This window comes from Electrona antarctica (assembly GCF_951216825.1).
Source record: "Electrona antarctica genome assembly, chromosome: 10".
NCBI classification, from domain to species: domain Eukaryota; kingdom Metazoa; phylum Chordata; class Actinopteri; order Myctophiformes; family Myctophidae; genus Electrona; species Electrona antarctica.
The window spans coordinates 15,776,708-15,804,425 of record NC_136791.1 but is presented as its reverse complement, the minus strand read 5'-3'; the positions used below and the strand labels follow the sequence as shown (position 1 = coordinate 15,804,425).

Here is a 27,718-nt window from a genome sequence, read left to right as displayed (position 1 = left end):
ATGCTTTGTGAACAATTAAACAGATGTATTGTCAACACGTTTTGATAAAACAAATGAAGTATGTTGAATTTTGTGTCTCACAAATACAAATGTCAGGCAAATGTATACTTTGTTGTGTCGTATGTCAGAGTCACCAGCTATAACAATGCAGGCCCGGGGACCCCCAGGGGTCTTTGAGAGCGTATCAGGGCATCCCCATATGTTGATCAAACAGTTTAACCTCTTTAACCCTATATAAACAGTATTGGCTATTTGAAAATAACAGATCTACAACCACAACTCACAATGCATGTAGATAATATGGTATTTTCATAACAATCTACAAAAAAATTATACATTTAGAATATTTGGCTATATATTGTAACAACACAAATCTTGTATGGGAGGTCCCTATAGCTGAAACTTTTGTTTTTTGTTTTTCTGATGCGGTCCACAGCCAAATAGGCCTACAGTACATATAATATTATGTCCCCGACAGGAGAACATTGAGAGGAGATACTGCTTTATACATGTTTTTTAAAGTAGAACTTGCAGGTTAAAACCTACACTTCCAAAGATATGCAGTGGACATCGTTGGCATTTAATTTCATTGTGTTCCCACATGACGCTAGAAATTCTGCTCGGAAATGGTTTCAAATTACACATCCAGCTCCCATCAATTCTCTGGTTTCTTCAAGCACACTAACGCAAGACTGGCCCACGCGACAACAAATTAGTCAAGGGAGGCCCCACCCACATGGACAGAGTAAAGAACTAAGCAATAAACATTACACTGTCTGTTCTTCAGAGGATGTTGTGAGCTTGTAGATCAGATGTTTCTGGCGAGCATTACTCACGCCTATGTTGTTACCACAACAACCAATGGTGTCTGAATACGTAGTCGTACACATACAATCTTTTCATGCTACACTGAGTTAGTAGATCTGCTATTTCAAGTCATGAACATTGACGCAGATCTTTGAATATATATATTTGTAAGCGAATACTCAAATCTTTGCTTCTGGGGGACCCTGAAACAAAATATTGAGAGATGGGGGTGTGCGGCCAAATACATTTTGGGGGTCCTTGACATTGAAAGGTTTTAGAGCACCACTGACATAGCAACATAGGTTTTTCAGAAAACTGTTAGGATTTTGATGGCCTGTAGAATCAGTCTCATGGTCTTGACGGGTTATGGAAGATGTATTGTTAAATGAAAGACTTAAACGGCTTGTTTTAAACTTAAAACTATTTTTATTCAAAGGAAGCTCAGTGGAGCAGCAAGACTGAGCTTCTGACATCAGAGTTTATACAAACAGAAAAACAAATGAGAAGCACTGGGACAGAATTCATACAAAGTTGATGTCTCAGGAACAGTTCATCCCCCAAATGACTTTTTTTCTCTATGGATTACTAATACTCACCACATGGAGACTTGAATTCATGGATTGTTTTTTGTTTTTGTCACATTCCTAAGCCAATAATTTGAAGACCAGCTCCTTATGGAGACACAAAGGACACTTTTTACGATGGTTTATATCACATCTGCATCTTCCAACCTGAATAGAACTATAGTGACATGCCCACTTTCGTTCCCACTTCAGGGCAGGAAGAATTATTTTCTGGTTCCAAATCCCAACCAACTTTTAGGGATCTGAACCAAAAATAAAATAATGCAATCGGTTCAACGCCAGTGGAAAAGGGGCCCTGTGTCTCCATAGGGACACAAAGGGAGTCATCAAATTATTGGCTTAGTGGTTCTCAACCAGTGGTCCGGGGACCACCAGTGGTCCTTGAGGGGGTTCCAGGTGGTCCCCAGCTAAATGATGGAGATTTGGTAACCAAATGGACCCTTATAGATCTTCACCTCTTGAGAGCGTATCAAATGGTGGTCAGTGGCTAAAATGCTGAATAAATAATGGGCCCTGGTATCAAAATGGTTGAAACCCACTGGCTTATAGAAATGTGGCAATAACAAAAAATAAATACAAATATGCATGAATTCAAGTCTCCATGGGGGGGATAATCGATTTTTTTTGGGTATCCTTTAAGAACAAATGAGGGACGCTAAAATATATTATGCACATTAAAAGGATCCTGGTTTACAAAGTCAGAAATCTCCTGCGTTTTGGGAATGTACAAATCATCTCTGTCGGGTGGAAACCTCATTGTGTCCAAACCAAAACTGTTCATTTTCAGGATTCAAAACTCAAAAATAGCAGATCTACAGTACAAGCTCAAAATACGCAGCGGGAAGAGCTTGCAGATCTGCTACTTTTGATGCTTCTGTGTGACGCTGTAGTCAAGTGGAGCATTAAATTACAACAAAACACAGAAAGTTAATAAGAGGTTTCTGCCCGACAACGACATGTTTGATTCAATAGCTCTGAGGAAGTACAGACAGTGTGTGTGTGTGTGTGTGTGTGTGTGTGGACGCAGTTCAGTGCAAAACAATAGTCAAAAGTGCAAATTAATGATCATAATCGTAACTAAACAAGACAAAAACATTCACATTTGGCACAACATTGAATCAACAACTCAAAGAAATGAATAAAATCAGAAATAGAAAACCAAGATGTTGTCGGGGACACCCCCCGCCCCCACACCCCAAGAAGTTCAGGTGTTGTAGGCCAGCGGACCAGCGGTTCAACATTTTTTGTTTTGTTTTGTTAAAATAAGTGTTAACTAGACTATATTCTGATAGTACTCATTTCTATAGTGTTTGTTCAATAACAGGGATCTCCCCGTCTCTCCAGCTCCTTAGTAAATAGAAAATACATTTTGTTATCCAATCAAAGGAGTGAAATCAAAGAATGCAGGATAAAACCAAGGGAAATGGGAAATGATGAAACATCTTTGTGAGGGCTCTGAATATATCATTAACATCAACAAAAAAACAACACACTTTCCCCCTTTTAGCTAGCCAGTGGCAGTACCTGGAAGTGAAGGACAGCACGCATGCAACATAGCAAGCAGCAAGCATGCAGGGATGGCTGTACTAGACCAGTGGCTCTCAAAGAGAACTGAGGACCCCCTGGAACCCCCTGAAGGACCCCCAGGGGTCCATTAAAGGAGAATTCCGGAGAAGACATATTCTTACCGAATTCTGGCAAAAACTCCAAGCTGAGCACTCCTCAGCTCCAACCGCGCACGGCTGGTCTATTTGCTATTTTCCCAAAATGGACTTCTGTCTAAGGCGAGCAGCTGATAGAGCCCTCCTCCCTGCTCAGAGCTACAGTGCGTTAGATCATAGACATAAAAAGGTAGACGCCTCCTCCGGCTCTGGGCCGTGTGTATCTCGAGAGGCAAGCTTTTGCGGAAGCATAGTGGAAAGCTTGCCAAGCTTCCGCGTGTGTCACAGAAGGGGATGTTCGCTAGGCCAATCAGAACACATAGCTCCAACGAACTGCAGTGGCCAATGAGGCATCTATTCTTTTTATATGCGGTAGAGAAGGACGTTTTTTGCCTCTACCAGTGGTTAATGGATATATTATCATCAGATTACGGTGAGAAAACGTCTACTACGGAATTCAGCTTTAATCACCATGTACTCTGATGTAATCTAACACCAAAGTAATGGTGGACTAGGACGGAAGCCCAGGTGAGTCAGTCAGATACAACAGCAGTGACAAGTGACAACACACAGACAGATGTGTGGGAACTCGGGAGGAATGAATTGCCCGAACGACTAAATTGGAGAGTAAAAAACTCAAAACCTGTAGCTTCGTGCCACATTTTGAGCATGTGGATCTGCTACTTTTGAGTGACGCTGTAGTCACTCAAAAGCATTAATTTACGAGAAACAAGTGAATAAATATGGAGATAAGAGGTTTCTGCCCGACAGCATTGATATGCTATGTGCATACAGTGGAGGGACAGGAGGACAAAAATCAACATGCAGCACAGGTCGTGAGCAGGATTCGAACCTGTGACATTTGTACAGTACACCCACTGGTGCATGTACAGTACAGTAGGCCAAATTTATCTGAGTTTGACTTCAGCATCTTATGTTGCCGAGGCATAGCACAATTGCCTAGGAGGTAATCGTTTGACCAAATTGACTAACTCTACCTCTCCTAAGACTGCTTCATTCTACCTTAGTGCCCACATCCTCTGCCTATCAGAATGCTTGTTACATTCCAAAATCACTATCTGCCCAAGTCATTTTAAGTCAACTTTTTGTCAACTTCTGTGTGTGATTCCAAAGTTGCCATTCTGTTAAATCTCTGTGCAGGTCTACACCTTCACACATTCCTCTGTCTATTCCCTTTACCATCCATCCGTCCATTCATACCAGGGTGACCATATATTCAGCCCCTCAAACCGGGACTCTTAAATTAATGTGCACATTTGGCACGCACACACATTCATGCACGCGCACATGTATACGCACCATCTGTGTTTTCATTCATTTTGATTGTTTGAATACTTTGCAGAAAAAAGCACAGGAAAGTACAGTTCAATACAAGGTCTGCTAAGAGGATTTAAAGCCCAAGAAAGCGTATGGCTTGTTTCCATTGGGGTCCTTCATACTCAATTCATCGAACGACATCAGCCTCAGTGTTGAATTCAGACACGCAATGCATCCAATCGTGTTTCTGATTGGTTAGGCAAGCATGTTTACGTGAAAAGATACATGATGGACCTCTACGCAACCACTGAAAACAACTGCTGATATTTTAATTCTGGCAAAAAACGAGAACATTTTGTAGTGAATATTGAAAACCGGGACATATTAAGTGTTTTGGAGATATTTGTCGGGACTCAGGTGCGACACGCAGCTTGAAACGGGGACAATCCTGGACACACTTGGTCACCCTAATTCATCGATCCATTCTTCCATTCATTCATCCATCTCAGACCTTGCTGAGGTCTATTCTGGCGATGTACGGCGAGCGATAGGATCCCAGGTACAAGTACCCATCATGCTCATGGGCCTCGCTGATGTACCCAGCCACGGCGCCGTGGGGGTCGTGGAGGCTGCGTGTGCACACGCCCCCGTCATGCAGCTCCACCAACAGGCTGTAGCAAGGGACAAACTTCATCAGCACCTCCTGACTGAAGATCTAGAGAGGAGAGGAGAGGAGAGGAGAGGAGAGGAGAGGAGAGGAGAGGAGAGGAGAGGAGAGGAGAGGAGAGGAGAGGAGAGGAGAGGAGAGGAGAGGAGAATAAGAGCATTTTATACTTTCAAAAAGCAGATAAACGCATGTGAAAAAATCCTCTAAAATGGGGTGAGTGGATGGGAGCTGTTTTTTGGCGTCCAGGTGATTTCCTAGTTCCTGGTTTCAAGGACAGTCAAACGGTGACTCATAGATTAGCAAAGAGCGCCCGCCATCTATTGTACATCACACCACTGAAAACACAAAATCCTGTGTTTCTTGTGTTTGGCACTCTGAGCCCTGGCACCCAATGTAAATTATACCTTGAAGATGAGTTTCTTGATCCAGGGCCTCTGGGCCAGGAAGTCCAGCATGGAGAAGCCTGGGTTGGGCCGCACCGCAGACATGGACACCCAGTACCCCCCCGAGGAGCTGGGCCGCACGTTGTCAGGGAAACCGGGCAGGTTGTCCACAAACGTGTCCATCCCTCCTTTGTTGAGACCAGACACATGGACCCTGACACACACACACACACACACACACACACACACACACACACACACACACACACACACACACACACACACACACACACACACACACACACACACACACACACACACACACACACACACACACACACACACACACACACGTATTATGTATTATTGTATTATTATTATTGTATTATTATATTATATAATTTGTAACGCCAACAAATCTACAAACTCAAAACACGTTTTGTCTGTCTGCCCGTGAAGCGAAGTAAAATCTAACAAAAAGAAAAGTTGTATAGCCAAGTCCTAATGTATGATTTGATTCTTAAACAATTAACACAATAAATATGTTAAATGATGTTTTAGTAATATTGTTCCTGCTGTTCTGCTGAATCAACTTAATTGTGGCGACTGAGAACTTTAATCCATGTGTCTGTCTGTCTGTCTGTCTGCGTATCCTAGCAACAGTAGTCTCGGTCACTAGTACAGACTCCTGGTCAGGCAGACAGACAAGACAGACAGACAGACAGACAGACAGACAGACAGACAGACAGACAGACAGACAGACAGACAGACAGACAGACAGACAGACAGACAGACAGACAGACAGACAGACAGACAGACAGACAGACAGACAGACAGACAGACAGACAGACAGACAGACAGACAGACAGACAGACAGACAGGTACCTGCGTATCCTAGCCATTGTGGTCTCGGCCACTAGGACAGACTCCTGGTCAGGCAGCAGCTGGATCCCGTTGGGGAACCGCAGGTTCTCCATCACCACGGTAACCTCTCTGCTCTCTGTGTCGTACTCCAGAACTCTGGAAAACATCACCAGCTTTATTTATAGAGCACATTCAACCCATTTAGACCTGGGAAGCATCGGTTTCATTTTCGATCTTAGCTGTACAGTGTGTGTGTGTGTGCGTTTGTTTATATATATATATATATTGAAACCTGACATACAACAGGCCCGATTTAAATAGTGACCTAGTCATAAATGGAAGTCGCCCACATGCCGCCTAAACGCCACCAGCCAATCGCGTAGTAGCGACCTAGTCATGATTGGCTGCCTCCTAAGCTATGACACGGGCATGGCGGAAGTCTGCAAATCTGCAATGCCCAGACCACACTCTCAACCATAGACATATATAAACACCACAGCGGAGCGCCTGATAACACCGCCTAATGTTATGAGCAAACTGGAGAGCCAGCGTTTGTTTCACCTGACAAATATGACTATAGTATTTCTTGTTTAGTATCAAACGTAGCAGATCTACTAGCTCGAAGCACGGCACAAAGCAACACGTTTTGATCTTGTAGATCTGCTACTTTTGCTATTTTACAATTTGAATCCTGAAAAGTTACAGTTTGGGACATAATATGAGTTTCCCACCCGACAGAGACTATTTGTAGAATCGGCCTCAGGTCAAAATGGGTTAATACAATCAAGATTACCTGCTGTACACAGTAAAGTCAAAGCTTGCTGCGTCAACAAAAACATTATGCATTTGCACCTACATAGTTTACCAGCTCAGTGGCCTTGTGGTTAGAGTGCCCGCCCTGAGATTGGGAGGTTGGGGTTAAATTCAATCCCCAGCTGGGTCATACCAAAGACTCTAAAAATGGGACCCAATGCCTCCCTGCTTGTCACTCAACATCAAGGGTTGGATTGGGGGTAATTATTCTGCGACATACTAGCGCCATGTCCAGGGGGTGTACTTGTACATCAAGCTGCCTCACGCTACAGAAACAGGAGATAGGCTCCTGGGGCTCATGGCTTGGCAAGGCTACTTACGCCATACCAATTGGAGCCACTAGAGGCGACATGGTACACAAATCCTACAAATGGTTTACTAAGTGGGCGCCAGCATCAGACGGCAGATCTCGCAAACATCCTATGTTGACTGGTACTAGATCCCACGAGAGAGTGTTGCTGGGTCAGAGAAAGGTCAATAATAAAGTAGATTTTCTCCTGATTTTGTCTCTCTGAAAAAAGCCATTTTAGTATGCGTGGCTTTGTGTGGCTTGTGATGATCTGGTCCAATGTTTAGTTCAGTGACCATGGACCTACAGAATGATTCAGAAGCTGTGTTCACATTCACTCTACCATTGGAATAAATATACTCCAACCTTTGCACCGTTCTCCTAAAAAGGCGACTGCCTACTTCGCGCAGATACGGGAAGTAAACCGGAGATGCCATGTCTTTATTTATTTTTCGTCTTGCCCAGCAGGTAACCGTCTCCTAACATACATGTACCTTCCGTCTGCAGTGGCCTCCATGATGAGGTGCAGGTAGTGCCTACGCTGCCACCTGCTGCTGGAGTCGGTGAAGTACACCTTCTTGCCGTCACGCGTCACATCCAGGTCGTTGATGAAGGACAGCTTCCTGCCCCCTACCATCCTCCCTGGAGACACCAGATTGGTGGCCTCACCTAGCACACACACACACACACACACACACACACACACACACACACACACACACACACACACACACACACACACACACACACACACACACACACACACACACACACACACACACACACACACACACACACACACACAACTCCATATTTTAACTTGTCGTGTTTTTTCGTTAATTAATGCCACTACTTGATCATACTACAGTGTCACACGAAAGTATCAAAAGTAGCAGATCTACAAACTTGAAACGTGGCGCGAAGCGACACCTTTTTAAAAAACATTTTAAAATATATATTCGTGAATGGAAATGACAGATGACAGCCTTTATTCTCGGCTTTCGGGAGGTGTAGTTCAAGAATACACCTAACAAAAGATTTTTCTAAATGTTTAGAAAATTAGCTGAAGAATAGAATAGTGGCTAAACTGCTCCGCATTTCGCTGGGGTCCCATAGGAACCCCCCTCAAAGACCCCTGGAGGTCCCTGGACCACACTTTGAAAACATGCCAGTATAGATCGCCTCTGTCCCTCCCCCTTCACCACGGCAACAGAGGACCTCTCACCTGTGATTGGGTCAACTTCAAACAGCCCCAGGTAGGCGTCGGCCACAAACAGCGTCCCATTGGGTCCCGCTCGGATCCCCAGGGGACGCCCACACGTTGGCTCCTCCTCTTTGGAGCCTTTTAGGGAAGAGAGAGAAGGGCATGGTGAAGTTGTGATAAAAATTGTGATCACAACAAACAGCTTTGTCATAAATTTTCCACTTGACGGAGATGATTATGAATATATACAATACAAATAAACGTTGGTTATACAGGTATACTGTGAATCAACAGCACACCTCACTAATAAAATGTTATATTGCACAAATAAATGTTCAGATGAATTGAATATGAAGGACCCCAATGAAAACAAGCCTAGGCTTTCTTGGGTTTTAAATCCTCTTAGCAGACCTTGTATTGAACTGTACCTTCCTGTGCTATTTTTTGCAAACTGTTAATAGATTATTCATTCAATCAATCAATCAATCAATCAAATGATCACCTAAAAACCTTGGTGAAGTCAACATGAATGTATAACTTGTTTTGTTACATGTACAGTAGATGCGGATTGAATAATCTAGCTTACCAAAATAATAATAATAATAGAAAGTCTGCACAGCACACACCGTGGCTATAGAGCTCCCTAAGTTTCAAAAGGTTACCGATTAACGTTGTCATATGAAGACGACTTATAATACGTGAAGGAGAGACACAGGAGCAGCGTGGACATTTTTATGTTTGATGACTCTGAGGAAATTGTAGTTCACATCGGTCACCCTTGTTACTAGCACCTTTTATTAACAAAAGAAAAAGGCTTAAATGTCTGCGCTGCTCCAGTGTCACTCCTTCGCTGCTGTACGGGACTGTACAGCAGCGAAGGAGTGACACTGTGACGCAGCGGACCCGCCTTGTTCTGGGCTGAGGCCCGGTGGTACTCCTTTGTTCTGGAAGACTAGAATAATAACTCTGCAACATGCAAAAGGAATGTTGAGCAACAAGAGCTTCAGATGACTCTCTCCTCACCCCAAAAAAGAAATGTCTGTTGAAAGTTCAGTCGTTGTGAAATGAGATGAAGACAGACCAACGTTCACAGCTGTGTGTTCAGACATGCCGCACAATAACCTACTACACTCCATGAACCAACATTTTTAAATAGACGTCTAGTAATCTTTGCCAAAAACATATCTGATCTCTCAGTCAGAGGTTAGTATTAGTGAAATTGAGGGTTAGAGTTAGAGATGACTTGGGCTGCAAGCTTTAATGTTTTCTCAAAAGGCCCAAATCATTTGTTGTAGGTTTTTAAATAAACTTTTTGCACCAGCGTTGTGTGTGTGTGTGTGTGTGTGTGTGTGTGTGTGTGTCTATACAACTATGACCATAGATAGATCTCATAGTGTTTGTATCTGTTGATGACATGTATTATTGTGTTTATTTATGTATGCTGTTGAATTGAATACTGTACATAGGTCCACAATGGAAACAAGTCCCCATTACTTCTTTGGGTTATCCTTTTGGCTTTAATATCTTACTGCACATGCTGTCTAAATTTCTGACTAATAAAGTATTCAATCAATCCATCCAACATGATGTGCATTTTCTACGAGGCCATGCGAAAATGCACATATTCTGCGAGGCCACAAGGGTTTAGTGTTAGAGAGGTTCTCACCACAGGGGGGTTTTCCCAGTCTGGTCAACACATGGATCCTCTTCCCAACCAGCTTTAAGATCCTCCCATCAGCTGTACCTGTATACAACACATCTGCACGCACACACACACACACACGTTTTTGTTGAAGCACTTTGTAATACTTTCCATTGGTTCAATATTTTTTTGAACCAACACACAGACGTAAAGGGTGTTCAATAGCATTGATTCATTTAAAAAAAATGGAGTTAGGCGGTTTCTCCTTGAAATGAACAGGGTTGAGGACCACTGGTGTCGACTAATTCACACACCCACCTCCTATGTTGGTGATGGACTCTGGTCCAACCAGCTGGTCCTCAAACAGCCTCTCCGCCTGGCGAAGCTTCAGGTTGGGTTCATAACAGCCGGTCATCACAGGCGGCTCGCTGAGACTGTTCATAAACATGCCATAAAACAGTCAGTCATCACAGGCTGAGGCTTTGTTTTATGGGGTTACGGTTAGGAATTATGTTTAGGTTTAGGCATAGTTTTACAGAGGCTAAGGTTAGGAATAAGGTTTAGAGTTAGGCATTGAAGTCAGGTTTAGAAATATCTGGTGGCGACCATTCCGAGGTTGCCGGATTTGACCCGGGGCGATCGTGTTTTGGGGCGAGCTTTCTTGTATTCTTATTAATTATTCACAAGCTCTTGTTGATACTTTTCATTGGTTCTCTCTGGCGTGACGTGTCACGAGGCGTGACTGACTGACAACCATATATGGAGGCGTGACGGACTGACTACAGGTTTTTCACGTTTTAATAATAGTCGCAAATAATTTATACAATCTGTATGGTAGAGTATGTTAATGCAATATAACTTTACAATCTGTATGGTAGAGTATGCCAATACAATATAACTTTACAATCTGTATGGTAGAGTATGTTAATACAATATAAGTTTACAATCTGTATGGTAGAGTATGTTAATACAATATAACTTTACAATCTGTATGGTAGAGTATGTTAATACAATATAACTTTACAATCTGTATGGTAGAGTATGTTAATACAATATAACTTTACAATCTGTATGGTAGAGTATGTTAATACAATATAACTTTACAATCTGTATGGTAGAGTATGTTAATACAATATAACTTTACAATCTGTATGGTAGAGTATGTTAATACTAGCCTGACACTCAGCCTGAATTTTCATTTCGTTTCACTCCATTATTCAGTCTGAAAGCCCTCCCTACTACCGCCGTTTCTGAGATGGGCGTTGACAAAGAGGCAGTCTTCGGCGATTGGTTCACCCTTAACCAATCACAATAGTAGCAAAGCAGATGACAAGGCTCCGACCGCAGCAGGCTGAACTTAGCCGTGGTTGAGGGCATGTCAGCGGGGGGGGACAGAGCTAAATGGCCGGGGCATGGGACTCGAGTGCGAAATTGCGATTATGCAACAGTTACCAAAAAAAAAAAACACGTCAACTCAATGTCATTGTAACTAACATTTTCGAGCGAAAAAATAATTTTTTGAATGAGACTTTCACCCAGTATGAAGCTAAATGTGACACCAAAAGAGTAGCATAAGTTGCTATGCTACTGGCGCAGCCATGTTTGTTTGTGTCTGGACGGCGCTGTTGTTTTGACGTCATCGAGTTGAAACGACGCTGATTCGTCGGTCAGATTTCCAACCGAGTCTCAGAGCTCCTTCGAGAGCGTCACCAGACCCTGAATCGCCTGAATATATTTTTTTAATGGGCGTGGCTAGCGATTCAGGGGCTGGAGCCAGGCTATGTTAATACAATATAACTTTACAATCTGTATGGTAGAGTATGTTAATACAATATAACTTATACAATTGGGGTGGTTGTATTTAGTCTCCCTGCTCTTCTATTGAGACATTTAGAAGGTCAAAGGTCATGTCTCACCTAGACACAGGTCAAAGGTCATGTCTCACCTAGACACAGGCTAAGATTTCCACCCGACAACAGTGCAATAGAGTTGTTGCCCCATTTGAGCAAAACACAAATGACTGCAAATCTAAATTAAATCAAAGAAGGGAAAATGGAATCTGTGCAAAAGCAGCATCATCAAAAACAGAATAAAGGGTGTTGTGTAAACAGTCCTGTCCTCATCTGAACTGGACTGCTCTGGTCCACAGCCAGACTGAGAGGGTTTTGTCTGTCTGTCTGTCTATCAGTCTTGCATGCGTGCAATAAGCAATTCATCTCAACGAGTCAATAATTAGTTTTTGTAAGAACTTCTGACCAATCAGATTTCTCTGTGTGGCAGACAGCCATTTTTCAAGTAGGTTGAAAAATGGAGACAAATTAAATTACATTAGAGGAGGAGAATGGAGGAGTTGTGGCTGCCACTAAAGTTTGGATGAAAATCATGGGGTTAAACGTTCCCAACAGTAAGTAACTGACTAAAAGTCTTTATTTTTTTTTTGTATAGTATTTATAGTATAGTATAGTTTTGAGACAAAATGCTGCCATTTGTCCCAAAGTGACTGCAAAAGATTGCTGCTATTTGTCTAAAAAAGCTTTATACCCTGTATATAATGGTGCAATGTGACATATCTCTGTATAAACATTATTATATTTTGACAATTTATTTGGCAATGTAAACATATGCTTTGTCATGTCAATAAACCCTCCATGTTGACATGCATTTGGCCACTAACTTATGTAAGTTATTACGTAATACAGTTTGAATTCTTTTTTTTTTTTTTAAAGATTGACTTAAAAAACTATTAACAGGTAACATCTGATGAGTCAGCAGAAATATAGACAGGTCAACTGAATGTAATTCAGACTGTTAAAAGGGTGAGTCAGCAGTCTCAGTTCTGATTTAGCCACGTTCAGTACATTGTCTCTGTCGGGTGGAAACCTCATGTTACTTTTCAGGATTCAGACTCCGAAAAAACACGAAAATAGCAGATCTGCGAGCTTGAAACGTGGCGCGAACTTGTAATGGAGAGAAGACTGCACCTTTGTGCGCTGTGTGTTTAGTTTAATAGGTTTTTTTCTTCATAACTTAACCCTATATACAGTATACTGTTGACCAGAGACCCCCAGGATATTATGTACTAGGTCCCCTCCTCTTCCCCACTCTACATCACACCGTTTTGTTGCAAATAGCTCAAGATGTGAGCTTGTAGATCTGCTAATTTTTTACAAAGACTAAAACTCTGGACAAATATGTTACATATATATTTTCGTATTTCAGTTATACTGACATAACAACAGTATAACAAAATAACTGACTTAACAGCATTGGACAGTACACTCATCTGTGTATCTCTGACTGGACGGAAAGGCTTACCTGAATACTTCTGGCTGGATGGGAGACTCTAGAATGAAAACGATCACAAGCAGAGGGAGAAGCAGGAATCCTCCCAGAGACAGCAGAGTGACACGGAACACCTTCCCACTGTACGAACTGCAACACAATACAAGAACATGAACACCTTCCCACTGTACGAACTGCAACACAATACAAGAACACCTTCCCACTGTACGAACTGCAACACAATACAAGAACATGAACACCTTCCCACTGTACGAACTGCAACACAATACAAGAACACCTTCCCACTGTACGAACTGCAACACAATACAAGAACATGAACGCCTTCAGACTGTACAAACTGCAATACAACATAAGAACATGAACACCTTCCCACTGTACGTTTGTTCGATGGCACATTTGAACATGACATTTTTTTATTTATTTTTTCAGTTTATAGCTTCATTTTTGAGGGGCTATGTTTATAGCCCCTCAAAAATGTACACTATGTTATAGTGTACATTCTGTCAATGCCATTGACAATGAATGGAGAATTTACATCATATGTGTCTGAGCAAACGCATTGCAGCATGACATGTTGAGAGCTTGTAGATCCAAAGCCATGTGCTTGAGCTCCACGATTCATGAATCACTGACTCATTTAATAAGTGAGTTGCAAATCAAGTGGCAAAGTGAGTGGCAAGCTGGCAAAGTGAGCTTAATGTAGTTTAACGTTGTTTAATGCAATAAGATCAATCAGAGCAATCTTTTCTGTTTGGATGTAGCCTATGTGCTGTCAAGGCCAGAAACTTCTGGGTATTATGATGATGTCACACATACCCTTTATATAGAACATCTAAATGTACTGATTAAATTATGTGATAGCGACATAAAAGGGACTAGGGAGTGGGGGGACCCGGAACATCATAACCAGAACTTCATAAAAGGGGGTGGTGGGGGGGCGGAACATGGAGGATGAGACGTTTACAACTCTGGAGGGAGGTAAAAGGCAAGCCAACCGTGGAGACAATTTGGCTAATTTGAATGTTCATGGAGTGGAGCCTTGCTTTTAGGGCAAGGCTCCGCTGGCGGTCCCTGAACCCAACGTTGAGAAACAGTGTTGGTACAATACAGTGCACTACACAATCCTTTCTTATTTAATACTGAGTGACAGACAATAGGAAAGCTGAGAGGGACAGTGTAGGAGAGACACAGTGGGAAATGTGAGAGGAAGACGGTGTTGTAGGAGACAGAGAGTAGGAAAGCTGAGAGTGAGACTGTGTAGGTAGCACAGACAGACGGTAGGAAAACTGAGCGGGGGACAGTGTAGGAGAGACAGACAGTAAGCTGAGAGGGAGACAGTGTAGCCTGTAGGAGAGACAGACAGTAGGAGTTAGCTGGGAAAGCTGAGAGGGACACAGTGTAGGAGAGACAGACCATAGGAAAGCTGAGAGGGAGACAGTGTAGAAGAGACAAGACTGTAGGAATAAGAAAAGCTGAGGGACCCAGTGTAGGAGAGACACACCATAGGAAAGCTGAGAGGGGGACAGTGTAGGAGAGACAGACTGTAGGAATAAGAAAAGCTGAGAGGGACACAGTGTAGGAGAGACAGACAGTAGGACAGCTGAGAGAGAGACAGTGTAGGAGAGACAGACAGCAGTAATAGCAGAGAGATACACTGATTGAGAGGCCTGCTTTCGAACCAGACCGTAAAAGAGCAGGCGTAGGAGAGACTTGCAGTAGGAGTTAGGAAAGCTCAGAGGGAGACAGTGTAGGAAGGAGATACAGTGAACATTATCATCTGTATGGATACTATACAGCCAAACTTAGCCTACATTGAATGTCCTGTTCCTTGATAAATCGCCTACTGTTTACATTGTCAACCAATTCAAAATATAGCTATAGATAGAAGATATATGACGACAAAAGGCATGATCTACTGTGCTTAACGTCTCCTATAATGACTGTGCACGCTCTGGTGGTGTTCGTCGTGCACACATCAGTGATCACACATCAGCTGATCTGACCCAGATATTACACTGGTTTGCCTTGGACGTTACATGTGTCACCCAGACTTTAGTGACCCATTTAATTGTGTGACCGACTCCATTGATTGGTCATGTACTGTAGCAATTTTACAACATACAAAACCAAACAAAGGTGGCTGACAGTAGTAGTAGCATTTAGCTTTGAGAACATCCATCATGATCAGATCAATAGAGGATCTAAATCTAATCTGGTCGGAAACTAGCCACAGTATTCGTGTAGGTCGCCGATTTCGGCGTAACGCCCGTCCGGCGATGATGATGCGCACCTGGCTCCCAAAATATAGGTCAAGTTAACGGGAGCACGGTGCCGGTGCCGGGGGGTGCTCGCTCGCGACAAGAACAGATCTACAAGCGATCTGTTCAAGTCAGCCGAATGGTTCAGTTGGTACCTGGATCCCTTGTACTGTGGCTCCTGCAGATCATCTGTGATGACGTGTGGCCGGTGGAGCCTCCTGAACCTCAGACCCTCAGATTCATTCATGATTGATGATGATGATTGGAGACCACCGGTCCTCTCCCGGACGAAATGTATTTTGGGTCCGATGTTCGGTTACGCTTTGAATGGGTCTGCTCCGGTTCTGTTCTATGTGAACAGTGGCTTGTTGTTGAATGGACCTGGTCGGCACACAACAGCGCACATCACCATCCTCTCCTCGTCATGTCAACACACAACTGACAACCATCAAACCGTCAAGACAGACGTCAAAGGGATAAAGAGCTACTTCCTGTGCCGCGCTTCAAATTAAGAGCTTGATATATTATTAGATATTGATTCGTTGGTTTATAGTGATTTTTTGCAGTGGTGAAAAGTAACTAAGTAGCCTACGTTTACTGTATTTAAGTACAATTTTGAGAACTAAACATTTACACTGGAGTATTTCCACTTTTACTTCTACAGTAGAAGACTAGAAGTTATACTCCTCCACAGCTCCACGACATCTCAAAGGAACATATTGTATGTTTATTCCTCGTCATTTGAAAGCTTTAGTTACTATATTATATTTTAATCATTATTACATAACCACTTCATCCCTATTTAAACTTAAAAAAACACAATACCACAACTTTATTTCAATAGTTTAAACATGTAGTCATGAATGTTTGTAACATACAATAGAAACTGAAGGTTGTAGGCCTACAAAACCTTTACATTTCTATAAATGCACCAAGTCTCTGTGTGTGTGTGTGTACATCTGTAATCCACATAACTCGAGAACCGTTCGCCCCACTGACACACATGTTGCTCCCACCACAGGGGGTGCAGTGCCGGGTGTCGAGTCGGTCGGACCCACGGTTGTCCAGAACCGCCCCAAAAGGGCCCCTGCCCGGGCTCTGGACAGGGCCATTGTCTATATTTGGAGCTGGCCTGTTCTGACATCATTCTGACATCTGCATAGACTCCATATTTGGGTATGCCTGACAAAGAACTATATGGGCATAAAGGGAACACAGACATAATATCTGGGTGGGGCATTCATTTCCGACTTTACTTTGAAGGCTTATTGTGTATCACACTGAAGCTGACTTCACCCTCTGAAGAGTTTCCGGATTGGTCTTTATCACCACCTGCTGCACAGAAGTGGACATTGCACTGCTAGAGAAATAGCAAAAATATCCAACACCAAATTCATTAGCCGCAATTTGCAATGGGATGAATCTAGAGTTGCAATAACTATTCATCCAAATTGCATTTGAGATCTTGTAACGTTAAACTCACCAACATTGCAGCTAGGGCAAGCTTGAATTATCCTCTTTCAAAATGCAAAGCTTTTGTTTCATAAAAATCCACCATAGACATGTTATGAGCTACTTTCTGTCCAATATATTTCTAGCATATTTTGAGCAGCCATGTTTACTACTTGTTTTCGGCTGGTCGCAAACTTAGTATACATGGCAGCTCGAAATATGCTAGGAATATATTGGAGAGAAAGTAGCTCATAACATGTCTACGGTGGATTTTTATTAAACAATTTTTCGTAGGATAATTCAAGCTTGCCCTACAGCTGCAATGTTGGTGAGTTTAACGTTGTTTAATACAAACAGATTGCAAATGCAATTTGGATGAATGGGCAGTCACTGGATGGTATTGCAACTCTAGATTCATCCCATTAATCTAGTGTTGCAAATTGCGGCTACATATTCATATGCATTTTGGCCGCAAACCACCAATATATTATTATTATTTTGGTTCCTGAGCTCCTGCCTGCTAGAATAGCAGTTTAAATCAAGTTCAGTTTGTGTTTATATTTACTTGTTTGCTTGTTCATTGCATATTGATATTCATGTATTTTATTATTATTTTTACTTATTTGTTTGCTTATAACTAAGTTACATCTTCTCAAATAAAGAAACTTTCAAAAATACGCCCTGTGATGCGTTCTGACTGAGGTTGTACAATAGATCTGGTATTTTTGAAAATTGATTTTTGAATTTTTTTTACCTATAACATGCCCAAAATAGGGATGCCACATTGAAAGTGCTAAATACTAAAAAGAAAAAAACTCAAAAACCCAAATTGCATTTGTGGTCTCTTAAGTTCCTCATACAGGCAAATCCCTTGCTGCATTTCAAACAGTTGAAGGGTTTCTCTCCCGTGTGAACCAGCTGGTGCGCCTTCAGGTTGTTGGCCTGGTTGAAACTCTTGCCGCACAGCGTGCACACAAATGGCCTCTCCCCTGTGTGCACGCGGTTGTGGCGCACCAGGTTCTGCTCCACGCTGAAGCTCTTGCCGCACACCTCGCAGATGTAGGGCCTCTCGCCGGTGTGCGTGCGCAGGTGGAGGTTGAGGTTGTTCTGGGTGGAGAAGGTCTTCTGGCACTTGGAGCAGCTGTGCGGCTTCCCCTCGGAGTGGAAGCGCCTGTGCGTCTTGAGGTAGCTGAGCGAGCTGTAGCCCTGGCCGCAGATGTCGCATGGGAAGGGCTTTGCTCTGCCGTGGACCTGGGTGTGGGCGGGCGTTTATTGTGATGAATACATAATCACCTGATTAATCATTATTTGAGATAATCACAATTGTTTTGCATATTCGTTAAGAGTCCTTAGAGATTGGCTATTTCCACCATTACATTTATTTAGTCATAGTTTTATTAAATATAAAGTTAATAAATATGGCCTAAATGAATCCAAATGAAAATGAAAGGTTTCATTTTACGCTCTCAAGAGTTAAATTAAATTAAACATTAATTGAATGTAGAAGAATTGTTATATTGTTCAACATTTATCTGTTATTATCTCTCCAATGTTACAACATCAAAGCATGGAATTGTGGACAAAATCTTGAGGCAAAATCTCATCAAAATGGTGGTCCGTGGCTCAAATGCCAAATAAATAATGGACCTTGATATGAAATAGGTTGAAAACCTATTTCATATCAAGTAGTAGTTTATACCTACGTAGTTTAAAATTGTTAATCAGTTATTATTTATGCCAGTTAATAGTTAGGTGAAATGTGATGATGGCGACGGCCCCTAACCTGGAGGTGGGTCTTCAGTGCCTGAGCGGTGAGGAAACTCTTGCCACATTCCTCGCAGGTGTGTGCCTTCTCCCCGCCGTGCGTGCTCTGGTGCCTCTTCAGGTACTGCGCCGAGCAGAAGGCCTTGCCGCACTCCGTGCACACGTAGGGCTTCTCCCCCGTGTGCGTCCTCTCGTGCACCACCAGGGCGCTCTTCTGGCGGAAGCCCTTACCGCACACGTCGCACATGAACGCACGCTCGCCCGTGTGCGTGTGTTGGTGCACCTTAGAGAGAGAGGGGGGGAGGGAGGGGCTGGGCAATTAACCGAACATATATCGAAACCAGAATATATGCATTTGGCTGCAGGAATTTGAAATTGTTTTTTTTCCAAATTAGCCTTAAAAAAATCATCTATCAGGAGACCACAAGGAGGAGTAAATGCATAATGTTTTTTAAATTGAAATTGTCAATAAATTTAGTCTTAGTCATCATAGCTTAGTTTTTATTTGTTTTTCAATAGTAAAAAAAGTAGTCGACGAACAACATAGTTTTATAGTCGATGGAATAGTCACTGGTTTCAGGTGATACGCTACCTTCAGATGACTGGCCTGGGAGAAGCTGCGCTGACACAGCGGGCATGAGAAGGCCTTGACGCCCATGTGGGTCTGCCGGTGGCGCTTCAGGTTGGCCGCCACGTTGAAGCGCTTCCCGCACTCACCACAGCCGAACGCCCGCTCTCCAGTGTGGACGCGCCGGTGGATGTTCAGCGCGCTCCTCCGGGAGAAGCCCTTGCCACACTGCTCGCACACGTAGGGCCGTTCCCCCGTGTGGGTCCTGAGGGGTGACAGTCACCATCATTAAACTTTAACTAAATGGATTTATTGTTATACAAATAATTGCAATTAAAGCAGCACTATGTAACTTTTTTGCATGAATAAAATGTAATTTTGTCCAATCTGTATAGTAGAGTATGTTAACTTTTCCCCCCTTTTTCCACCCTTATTTTGAAGAGCCAAAACCCGTGACCGGATGTTAAAATGTCACTACGACTGTGTGTGTTTGCATCAACTTCCGGTCTTGCAATCGGCGATGAGAAAGCCTGATTGCGTTCATTACAGTGTCGGCTATGTAAGTAAGTAGCCTTGCCGAGCCATGAGGCCCATAAGGCATGAGCCTATCTCCTGTTTCTGTAGCGTGAAGCAGCTTGATGTACAAGTACACCCCCTGGACATGACACTAGTATGTCGCAGGGACTTACCCCCAATCCAACCCTTGATGCTGAGTGTCAAGCAGGGAGGCATGGGTCCCATTTTTAGAGTCTTTGGTATGACCCGGCCGTGGATCGAACCCCGACCTCCCAGTCTCAGGGCGGACACTCTCACTAATATAACCACAAGGCCACTGAGCTGGTAGCGTCAGCTATGGGCCCTGGAATAAAGCTTGTTTTGACGAGAAATGCCATCTGGGACAAGGAATTGGAGATAAAGGCGATCAAAAGAAACAGATTGGGCGCGGGCGCACGTGAAATTCAAGATGCCGCACCCCCACTGCTGTTGACATCATCACCTAGCAACCCAATGCTAATGTGAGTAGCATTATGACTTGATTGATCATAAGCACTGTAAAAGACCAATTGCCGTACATCTACGGCAATGCCGTTAAATGGGTTAATACAATACAACTTATACAATCCAATGTTATTATCCGTAGAGAAAAACTTCCGCAAACCAGGGGATGGACGAGTCACGTCAGGACTTCTGTGCTCTATAGTAAAATGTAATTGCAAGTCTGACCAAAGCCCATCATACCTGAGGTGCACCCTCAGCCCGCTCTTCTGGCTGAAAGCCTTGCTGCAGGCGTGGCAGGCGAATGGCTTGGCGCCCCGATGCACAGTCAGCTGGTGCACACGCAGGCTGCGCCGCGCCGTGAAGCCCCGCTGGCACGTGGGGCATGTGAAAAGCTTGTTGTCCCCTGTGTGCACGCGCTGGTGAAAAGTTATGATTTTAATGCAAACATAATGGTGATTAACGATATTATCACGATAATCAAAATGTCACTTATTGCTTACCACTTGAACACCCATCATCCCTATTCTGGGGGGGGGGACATAAAAAAATAGCAGATCTACAAGCTCACAACACGTTGAGAGCTTGTACATTGGCTATTTTGGGCAAATCGATTTGTGTAGAGTGAAATAAGAGTGTACCAAATGTACATACTTTAATTACTATAATTACAGGGTATATAGAGGGTTCAAGTGGTACCGAATTTCCTAGTGTGTGACGGAGGACAATTTCCCACTAAATTATAATCTCCACGATACGATTATCGTGAGTGTTTTTTTTTATCATGATAAACGATAATAATCGCCCCATCCCTACCATGTGCACACGCTGGTGCTTGACCAGGTCGCTCCGTCGGCTGAAACTCCTCCCGCATCCTCCTTCCTCGCAACCGAAGCTACTGTGGGCCACCGTGGTGGTGGCCGCCCGCGGACAGGCCTCCCTGTGGGCCTTCAGGCAGCATCTGGCCGGCAGCGCCTCGCTGCACGCAGAGCACTTCACCGCCGCCGTGCCCTCCGTCGGCCATTTTGTGAGCTGGTGCTCGCGGAGGTGGCCACGTGTGCCGAACACCTTCCCGCAGTGCGCGCACTTGAACGGCCTCTGCTTGCCGTGCACGGTCGCCTCGTGCACCTTGGCGCTGCACTTGGCCGAGAAGCGCTTGCCGCAGAGCGTGCACGCGAACGGCCTCTCTCGGACATGCGTGCGGGCGACGTGCACGCGCAGGTTGCTGCGCCGGGAGAAGGTGCTCGTGCAGAGGGCACAGGAGAACGCTCCTGCGGCGGGTTTCTGCTGGCCGGTGGCGGTCTTCTTCCCGGTTCTCGCCCTCTCGCGGGCCGGGGTCGTGGAGTCGTTGTCCTCCGTCTGTCGGGCTGAAGGAGGAGCAGGTTGTTGTTCACCTTGGATGTTCGCTTCCTCCTGCGTCTAGGGATGGGACAATATGAAAGTTTCACATCACGATTATTGTAACCAAAATAATTGAGATTTGCGATATTATCGTGATAATCAAAATATGCTTACAACTCTTAAAATGCCACTTTTATTAGTTAACCACTTGAAACCCCAGCATCCATATTCTGGGTGGAGCTTTTGCCAAAAACAGCGGATCTACAAGCTCACAACGCGTCGCAATACCACACGTTGTGAGCTTCTAGAGCGACTATTTTTGGTATTTGGTAGAGAGCGGGGAAAAAATACTGTATAGAGTACGTTCTTTACAGTTCTGTTTTACCAATTATAGAGGGTTTTTAAGTGGTACCGTGATATGCGGCTCAGCAAATTAAAGGCGAATTGATCCCAGTGCATAACAGACGACAATTTCACGATAAATTCAATCTCTGCGATACTAGCGTTTATGCTTTTTTACGTTTATCGTCCCATCCCTACCTGCGTCGCCCCCGGAGCGAGGACAAGAACCTCCTCCTCTGTGGGGAGGAGGAGAAGGTGATGTGTGGGTTCCTCTGTGGGAGGTTCAGCTGCCGCGTCCGTCGTGGGCGCTGTGTGTGAACAATCAACATCTGAACATCTGCATGTTGATCAAAACCATCGTTCCTGTCGGGCAGAGACGATCTTATCTAAAGAAATTTATGTAATGTTTTTTTTATTTTTTGTAAATTAACGCCCTACTTGATTGATCATACTACAGCGTCACAAGCGTCTACAAGCTCGAAACGTGGCTCAAAGCGACGGGTTTTGAGCTTGTACTGTAGATCTGCTACTTTTGAATTTGAATCCTGAAAATTTGGGCATAGGCCTATATTAAGTTTCCACCCGACAGAGACAATATACATATATACGAATAGCGAAAATAGTCTATGTACCATATAGACTGGCTATTTGACCAAAAAAACAATATATATTTATATACAGTACACACACACACACACACACTATAATAATACCAATGAAATTATAATAATGATAATGTAGAGGGTTTATTTTATAATCATTTATTATTTTAGGAATATGTTGGCATTGGTTTGTACTCACAGCGGAGCTCAAAAGCATCCTTTGACTTCTGGCGATGAATGAACCACTCTGCTGCTTCTACAGACTGACAGACACAGACACAGACACAGACACACAGACAGACAGACAGACAGGTTTTATGATGGCATGGGATGTCAATTTCTTTCTTGATATAGTAATTTTAGGGCGCCCTCCAACGTCTGGCTTTCAGAAATTACGTCATGTGGCAGCCAAGTGTATGGACTTTTAATGTTTTCTTTAATCAGTGACGTCATATGGCAGCCACGCTTTTTTAAACATAAACCTAACCTCTAACACGCCTAATACTAACCCTGAATTGTAAAAATTGTAACCGTAGCTTTAAACAAATCTTTGTAAACCACGAAAACAACATTTCTCTTGTGGGGTCTGCCATTTTGGACCTCCCGCGATGAAAAAAGAAGATCTACAAGCTCGCCGCTATAAATGTTTTACAAATCTTCACAAATGTTACCCCCACCCCCCTTGTTCCTTGGCACAAAATATTTTCAGATGGATGGGTGGGGGTCCGTGGCCAAATTACATATCAAGTCGGGGGTCCTTGACATGGAAATGTTTGAGAACCACTGATCTATATATAAACACCTGTAGTAAAGCCTGCATAGAAACACCCTCTGTGACTTCCATCCTCGGCTTCGCCTCCTCCTCCTCCTCTCGGTGGAGCCTCCTCTGCAGGGTGTTGTCCACCTCATCTTCCTCTTGGTGGAGCCTCCTCTGCAGGGTGTTGTCAACCTCCTCTTCCTCTCTGTGGAGCCCCCTCTGCACGGTGCTGTTGTCCACCTCCTTCTTCACCAGTCTGAGCAGCTCCTCCGCCACCTCCCGCAAGAGCCTCCTCATCACACACCACAGCTGCACACATGGACAGACACAGAAGGAGATTTGAGATTTGTTTTGAGAGATTACATACAATGTATTCAATTGATTGATTGATTGAATACAATATACAAGAATTCCATTTCATGAATTCAGCAGACGTTCTCCAGAGCGATTTACAGTAATACTTCATTAACAGTTTGCAAAAAGGTACAGGAGTATCCTTATATACAATTGAAAACATGTCCCCAAAAGCACGCACAGGAACAAAAGGCACCAGCTACTACGTCACTGACACGCTGCAACACGCTGCAACACACACTGCAACAACACACTAACACGACACAGTCTTACCCTCCGCGTCGATCCACGGCTATCTCCTCATGTCGCGCCGCACGCCCACAGTCAACAACACCCGCGTAAAAACTGTCATTGCACTGCCACTACAGCCGCCTCCCGTCCACACTCACAAACAACATCAATATCAATAATAAACACAAACACGCCACAAGCACCGACACCCCCGCCTAATTTGTTGCCAGGTCTATGAAAACAAGCCCAGAAAAAATGCCATTCAACACGCTACTTACAACTCGCTTACAATTCGCGGACCTGGCAACACTGCATCCTGTTTTCCCATTGGCTACGGTTGCTACAACACGCATTTGCACTGCATCTTGGGAGCAACACAGCTTAATGTAGGGGTCACCGATTGCTGTGCTACATCCCCCTCATGTCCTCACCACCCCGTTCGGCTACACCACACACACTCACCTACACAATTCTCCACATGCAACACAGGGCCCTTATTGGCTAGCCCCCTCACATGGCGATCCCCACGCAACAAAACACAGCCAGCCACACACACACACACCCACCCACACACACACACACACAACGCCCACGTTCGGAAATATCGCACTGAGCGCACTGTGCAAACCTGGCGTGGTACAAGCGGGACAAACCGACGCGCAAATATCGACACGAACAACAACAACAACACTACACGCACACGCGCGCGCTGCAACAACACACAGCTACGTCCAGTGTGTGTGTGTGTGTGTGTGTGTGTGCGTGCGTGCGTGCGCGGGGGGGAATTTGGATCGCCTCGCGATGCAGCGAAAATGCCACTACACTACACAGGGCTCGACAGTGCGACTAGGTACTCGCATTTGCGCCTTACAACATCACCGTGCGAGTTGTAACATTCACTTTGTACCACCGGTGCGACTACACAATCCGAACTTTAAAGCTACAACTTGCGCAGTTTACATCCACAAGAATGTGTCACTCTCTCGGTTCTGCACCGCTGCTGGAGAAGTATAGCACTGTCGCAGGCAGCGCCACTAATCCCCCCCCCCCCCCCCCCCACACACACCCCAGAGACGGAGGAGAGAGAAGAGAGCGAGAGAGACAGAGAGCACACACGTGAGTCCTGCAAATTATATTGACCCAATATTAATTTGTACAACCTAGCAAAGCATAAGATATCATGCTTTGGAGAATAGGCTGGTCTCTCTTTTTACAAGACATAAGCCATTGCATACAGCTTCTCAACCCTTTTAAATTTCAAGGACCCCCATAACTCTGAGAGTAAAACCAAATGGACCCATAAGAGTCCCATTTGATTCCATTTGTACAGTATCACAGTTAAACGTTATAACAGAGTCCATTTGGTTCCATTTGTACACTCTCAGAGTTACAGACCTGTAGGGTCCACTTGGTTCCATTTGTACACTCTCAGAGTTACAGACCTATAATGGGTCCATTTGGAACCCCCTCAAGGAACCATGAGGGTCCCTGGATCACACCTTTGACAGCCACTGCTTTAAATCTATACATAACTAATATAGAGCATATTTGATCCATTTATTGTTATGGATAAGAACAACAACACTACACGCGCGCGCGCGCACGCGCTGCAACACAAAACAGCTGCATACAACGCGTGTCACTGTGGACTTCTGTATCTGTGGACTTCTGTATCGCAACGCGGGGCAACGCAACTCTGGGATGAGCGGGCCGAAGGCCCGCGAAATTCTAGTAGTTATACAATGCTAAAAGGATTACCCATAAAGCCTTGAGGGCTTGTTTCCATTGTGGTCCTGTGTATTCAATTCATCAAGACATACAGTATAAAGACATACAATACTATACAAGAGATCATCAATATTAGGAGCAGTAAAAGTATATTTTGACAAAAACATTGTGGGGTTGTGCTGTAGACAGGTGCTCTTTCATGGTGGTTTTGATTTGAAGGGTGTTTAGTCAGACTTTTTGATGGGGAGGGGGCGGGGAATAAGATCAGTGGTACTCCCACTGATGTCGTGCCATGCTGTGGGCGTCACTAACTTTTTTTTAAGTAGTCAAAATACATGAGTAGCCTACAGTACTATTGGTCTCTTGGGTATGTTGCAGACCAGTCACCAGACCCATTCCAAGTAGCTGTACTCTGCTGATGTCACCTGCTTTGCTTCCACTGTGGATACCTTGTATATTGCTCATTACTGTATATTTATGACACTGTACAGTCAGTCAGTCAGTCAGTCAGTGTACAAATTAACTTGCACATTATGTAGATATGATAGGGTACACACAACTGCGCACATACACAATGGATGATCTATTTATAAATAGTTAATACAAACCAGGAAAACAGCACGTTCAAGCACCTCGAACGGTCCTAATCCTAGCTCTGGTCCATAGCTCTAATGCGTTACGCATTAGAGCTATGGACCAGAGCTATCCTAATCCTATGACTTGAATCTTGACTAAAACACTGCGGCAGCATTACAGCAGCATCAAACTCTCAACTTGATTCTATTTAAGGACAGTCACCCTGCAGAGGATGACGATGATATTATTTATCATCGTCATCATGAAAAAAAAAACATCTAAAATATTATCCCTCACCTCCGTTTCCCTTTCCAACGTGGTGTGTGTTGTTTTCATGTCCTCTTTATCAGCTGTGAACTCCTTCCAAAGTTTTGCTATTTCCAAAACAGCAGCCACAACAAACCGCTCCATGACGTCTCTAAATGGTTCTTTTAAAAGCAACGCCATGATTTAAATCTGTTAACAAAAACAACCCGTCAAAGCCAGCAGTTTGTTGTTGACAAAGTGATTTGTTTGTTGCGATTTGCGACAGCGTTCCGTGTAGGGCAGCTTTTACGACAACAGAGAAGTCAATAGCTGATGATAGCACTATGTCGCCCTCTGGCGGTTTGGATCAAATCCATAGAGCAGGGGTGGGCAACTTTGACGATGGCGAGGGCCAATATATTTCCACACTCACTCCAGAGGGGCCACAGCGCATATTACTGTTGTAGCAAAAATGGCCGATCTAAAAGCTCAAAACGCGTCGCAATGCGACGCGTTTTGAGCTTGTAGATCAGCTATTTTTGCTATATTTGAATTGAAAACCTGAATATTTTTTTTGCTATTTTTTTTAATTGGAATCCTGAAAAGTAACATTTTTTATTGAATTTCAAATGCATTTAGTTATAGTTATGTTAACATAACTATTTGGACACAAAAAGACAATCACATTTTAATACCAGTCATTAAGTAGGCTACTAGTCATTTAATACTAGTCATGAAGTAATTAAAGCGGGTTTGGAATTGTAACAGCTGAAATCAATACTATATCAACATGAGGGCCGCATGAAGTGAAGGTGGGGGCCGCATGTGGCCCGCGGGCCGCCAGTTGCCCATGTATGCCATAGAGTATATGATAAAATCTCATTTTACTCTGCATTTAAATTTAATTTCCATTTGTTATGGCCCTTGGTCAACAATGAATGTATCGTGGCAGCGGTGGCCGAACGGATAGCGGCGCGGTCTTGATACCGGAAGGTTCCTAGTTCGAAT

At 43.8% G+C, this 27,718-nt stretch overlaps 2 protein-coding genes across 2 annotated transcripts; both read right to left on the bottom strand.

Annotated features, from left to right (window-relative positions):
* Nucleotides 1-1,210: 1,210 nt before the first annotated feature.
* apmap (adipocyte plasma membrane associated protein) lies at nucleotides 1,211-16,190 on the bottom strand. The gene is made up of 9 exons (XM_079512811.1): nucleotides 15,909-16,190; nucleotides 13,508-13,624; nucleotides 10,511-10,626; nucleotides 10,217-10,309; nucleotides 8,572-8,688; nucleotides 7,841-8,015; nucleotides 6,266-6,400; nucleotides 5,402-5,594; nucleotides 1,211-5,045 (listed from the first exon to the last, which is right to left on the bottom strand). The coding sequence occupies exons 1-9, from the start codon at nucleotides 15,998-16,000 to the stop codon at nucleotides 4,836-4,838; spliced, it is 1,248 nt and encodes a 415-aa protein (XP_079368937.1). The 5' UTR covers nucleotides 16,001-16,190; the 3' UTR covers nucleotides 1,211-4,835.
* Nucleotides 16,191-16,492: 302 nt separating this feature from the next.
* Nucleotides 16,493-26,985, bottom strand: LOC306931419 (uncharacterized protein). Its single transcript, XM_079512824.1, has 9 exons — nucleotides 26,762-26,985; nucleotides 23,621-23,884; nucleotides 23,018-23,081; nucleotides 22,415-22,524; nucleotides 21,350-21,952; nucleotides 20,777-20,952; nucleotides 19,562-19,802; nucleotides 18,989-19,252; nucleotides 16,493-18,456 (listed from the first exon to the last, which is right to left on the bottom strand). The coding sequence occupies exons 1-9, from the start codon at nucleotides 26,909-26,911 to the stop codon at nucleotides 18,022-18,024; spliced, it is 2,307 nt and encodes a 768-aa protein (XP_079368950.1). The 5' UTR covers nucleotides 26,912-26,985; the 3' UTR covers nucleotides 16,493-18,021.
* Nucleotides 26,986-27,718: the final 733 nt, after the last annotated feature.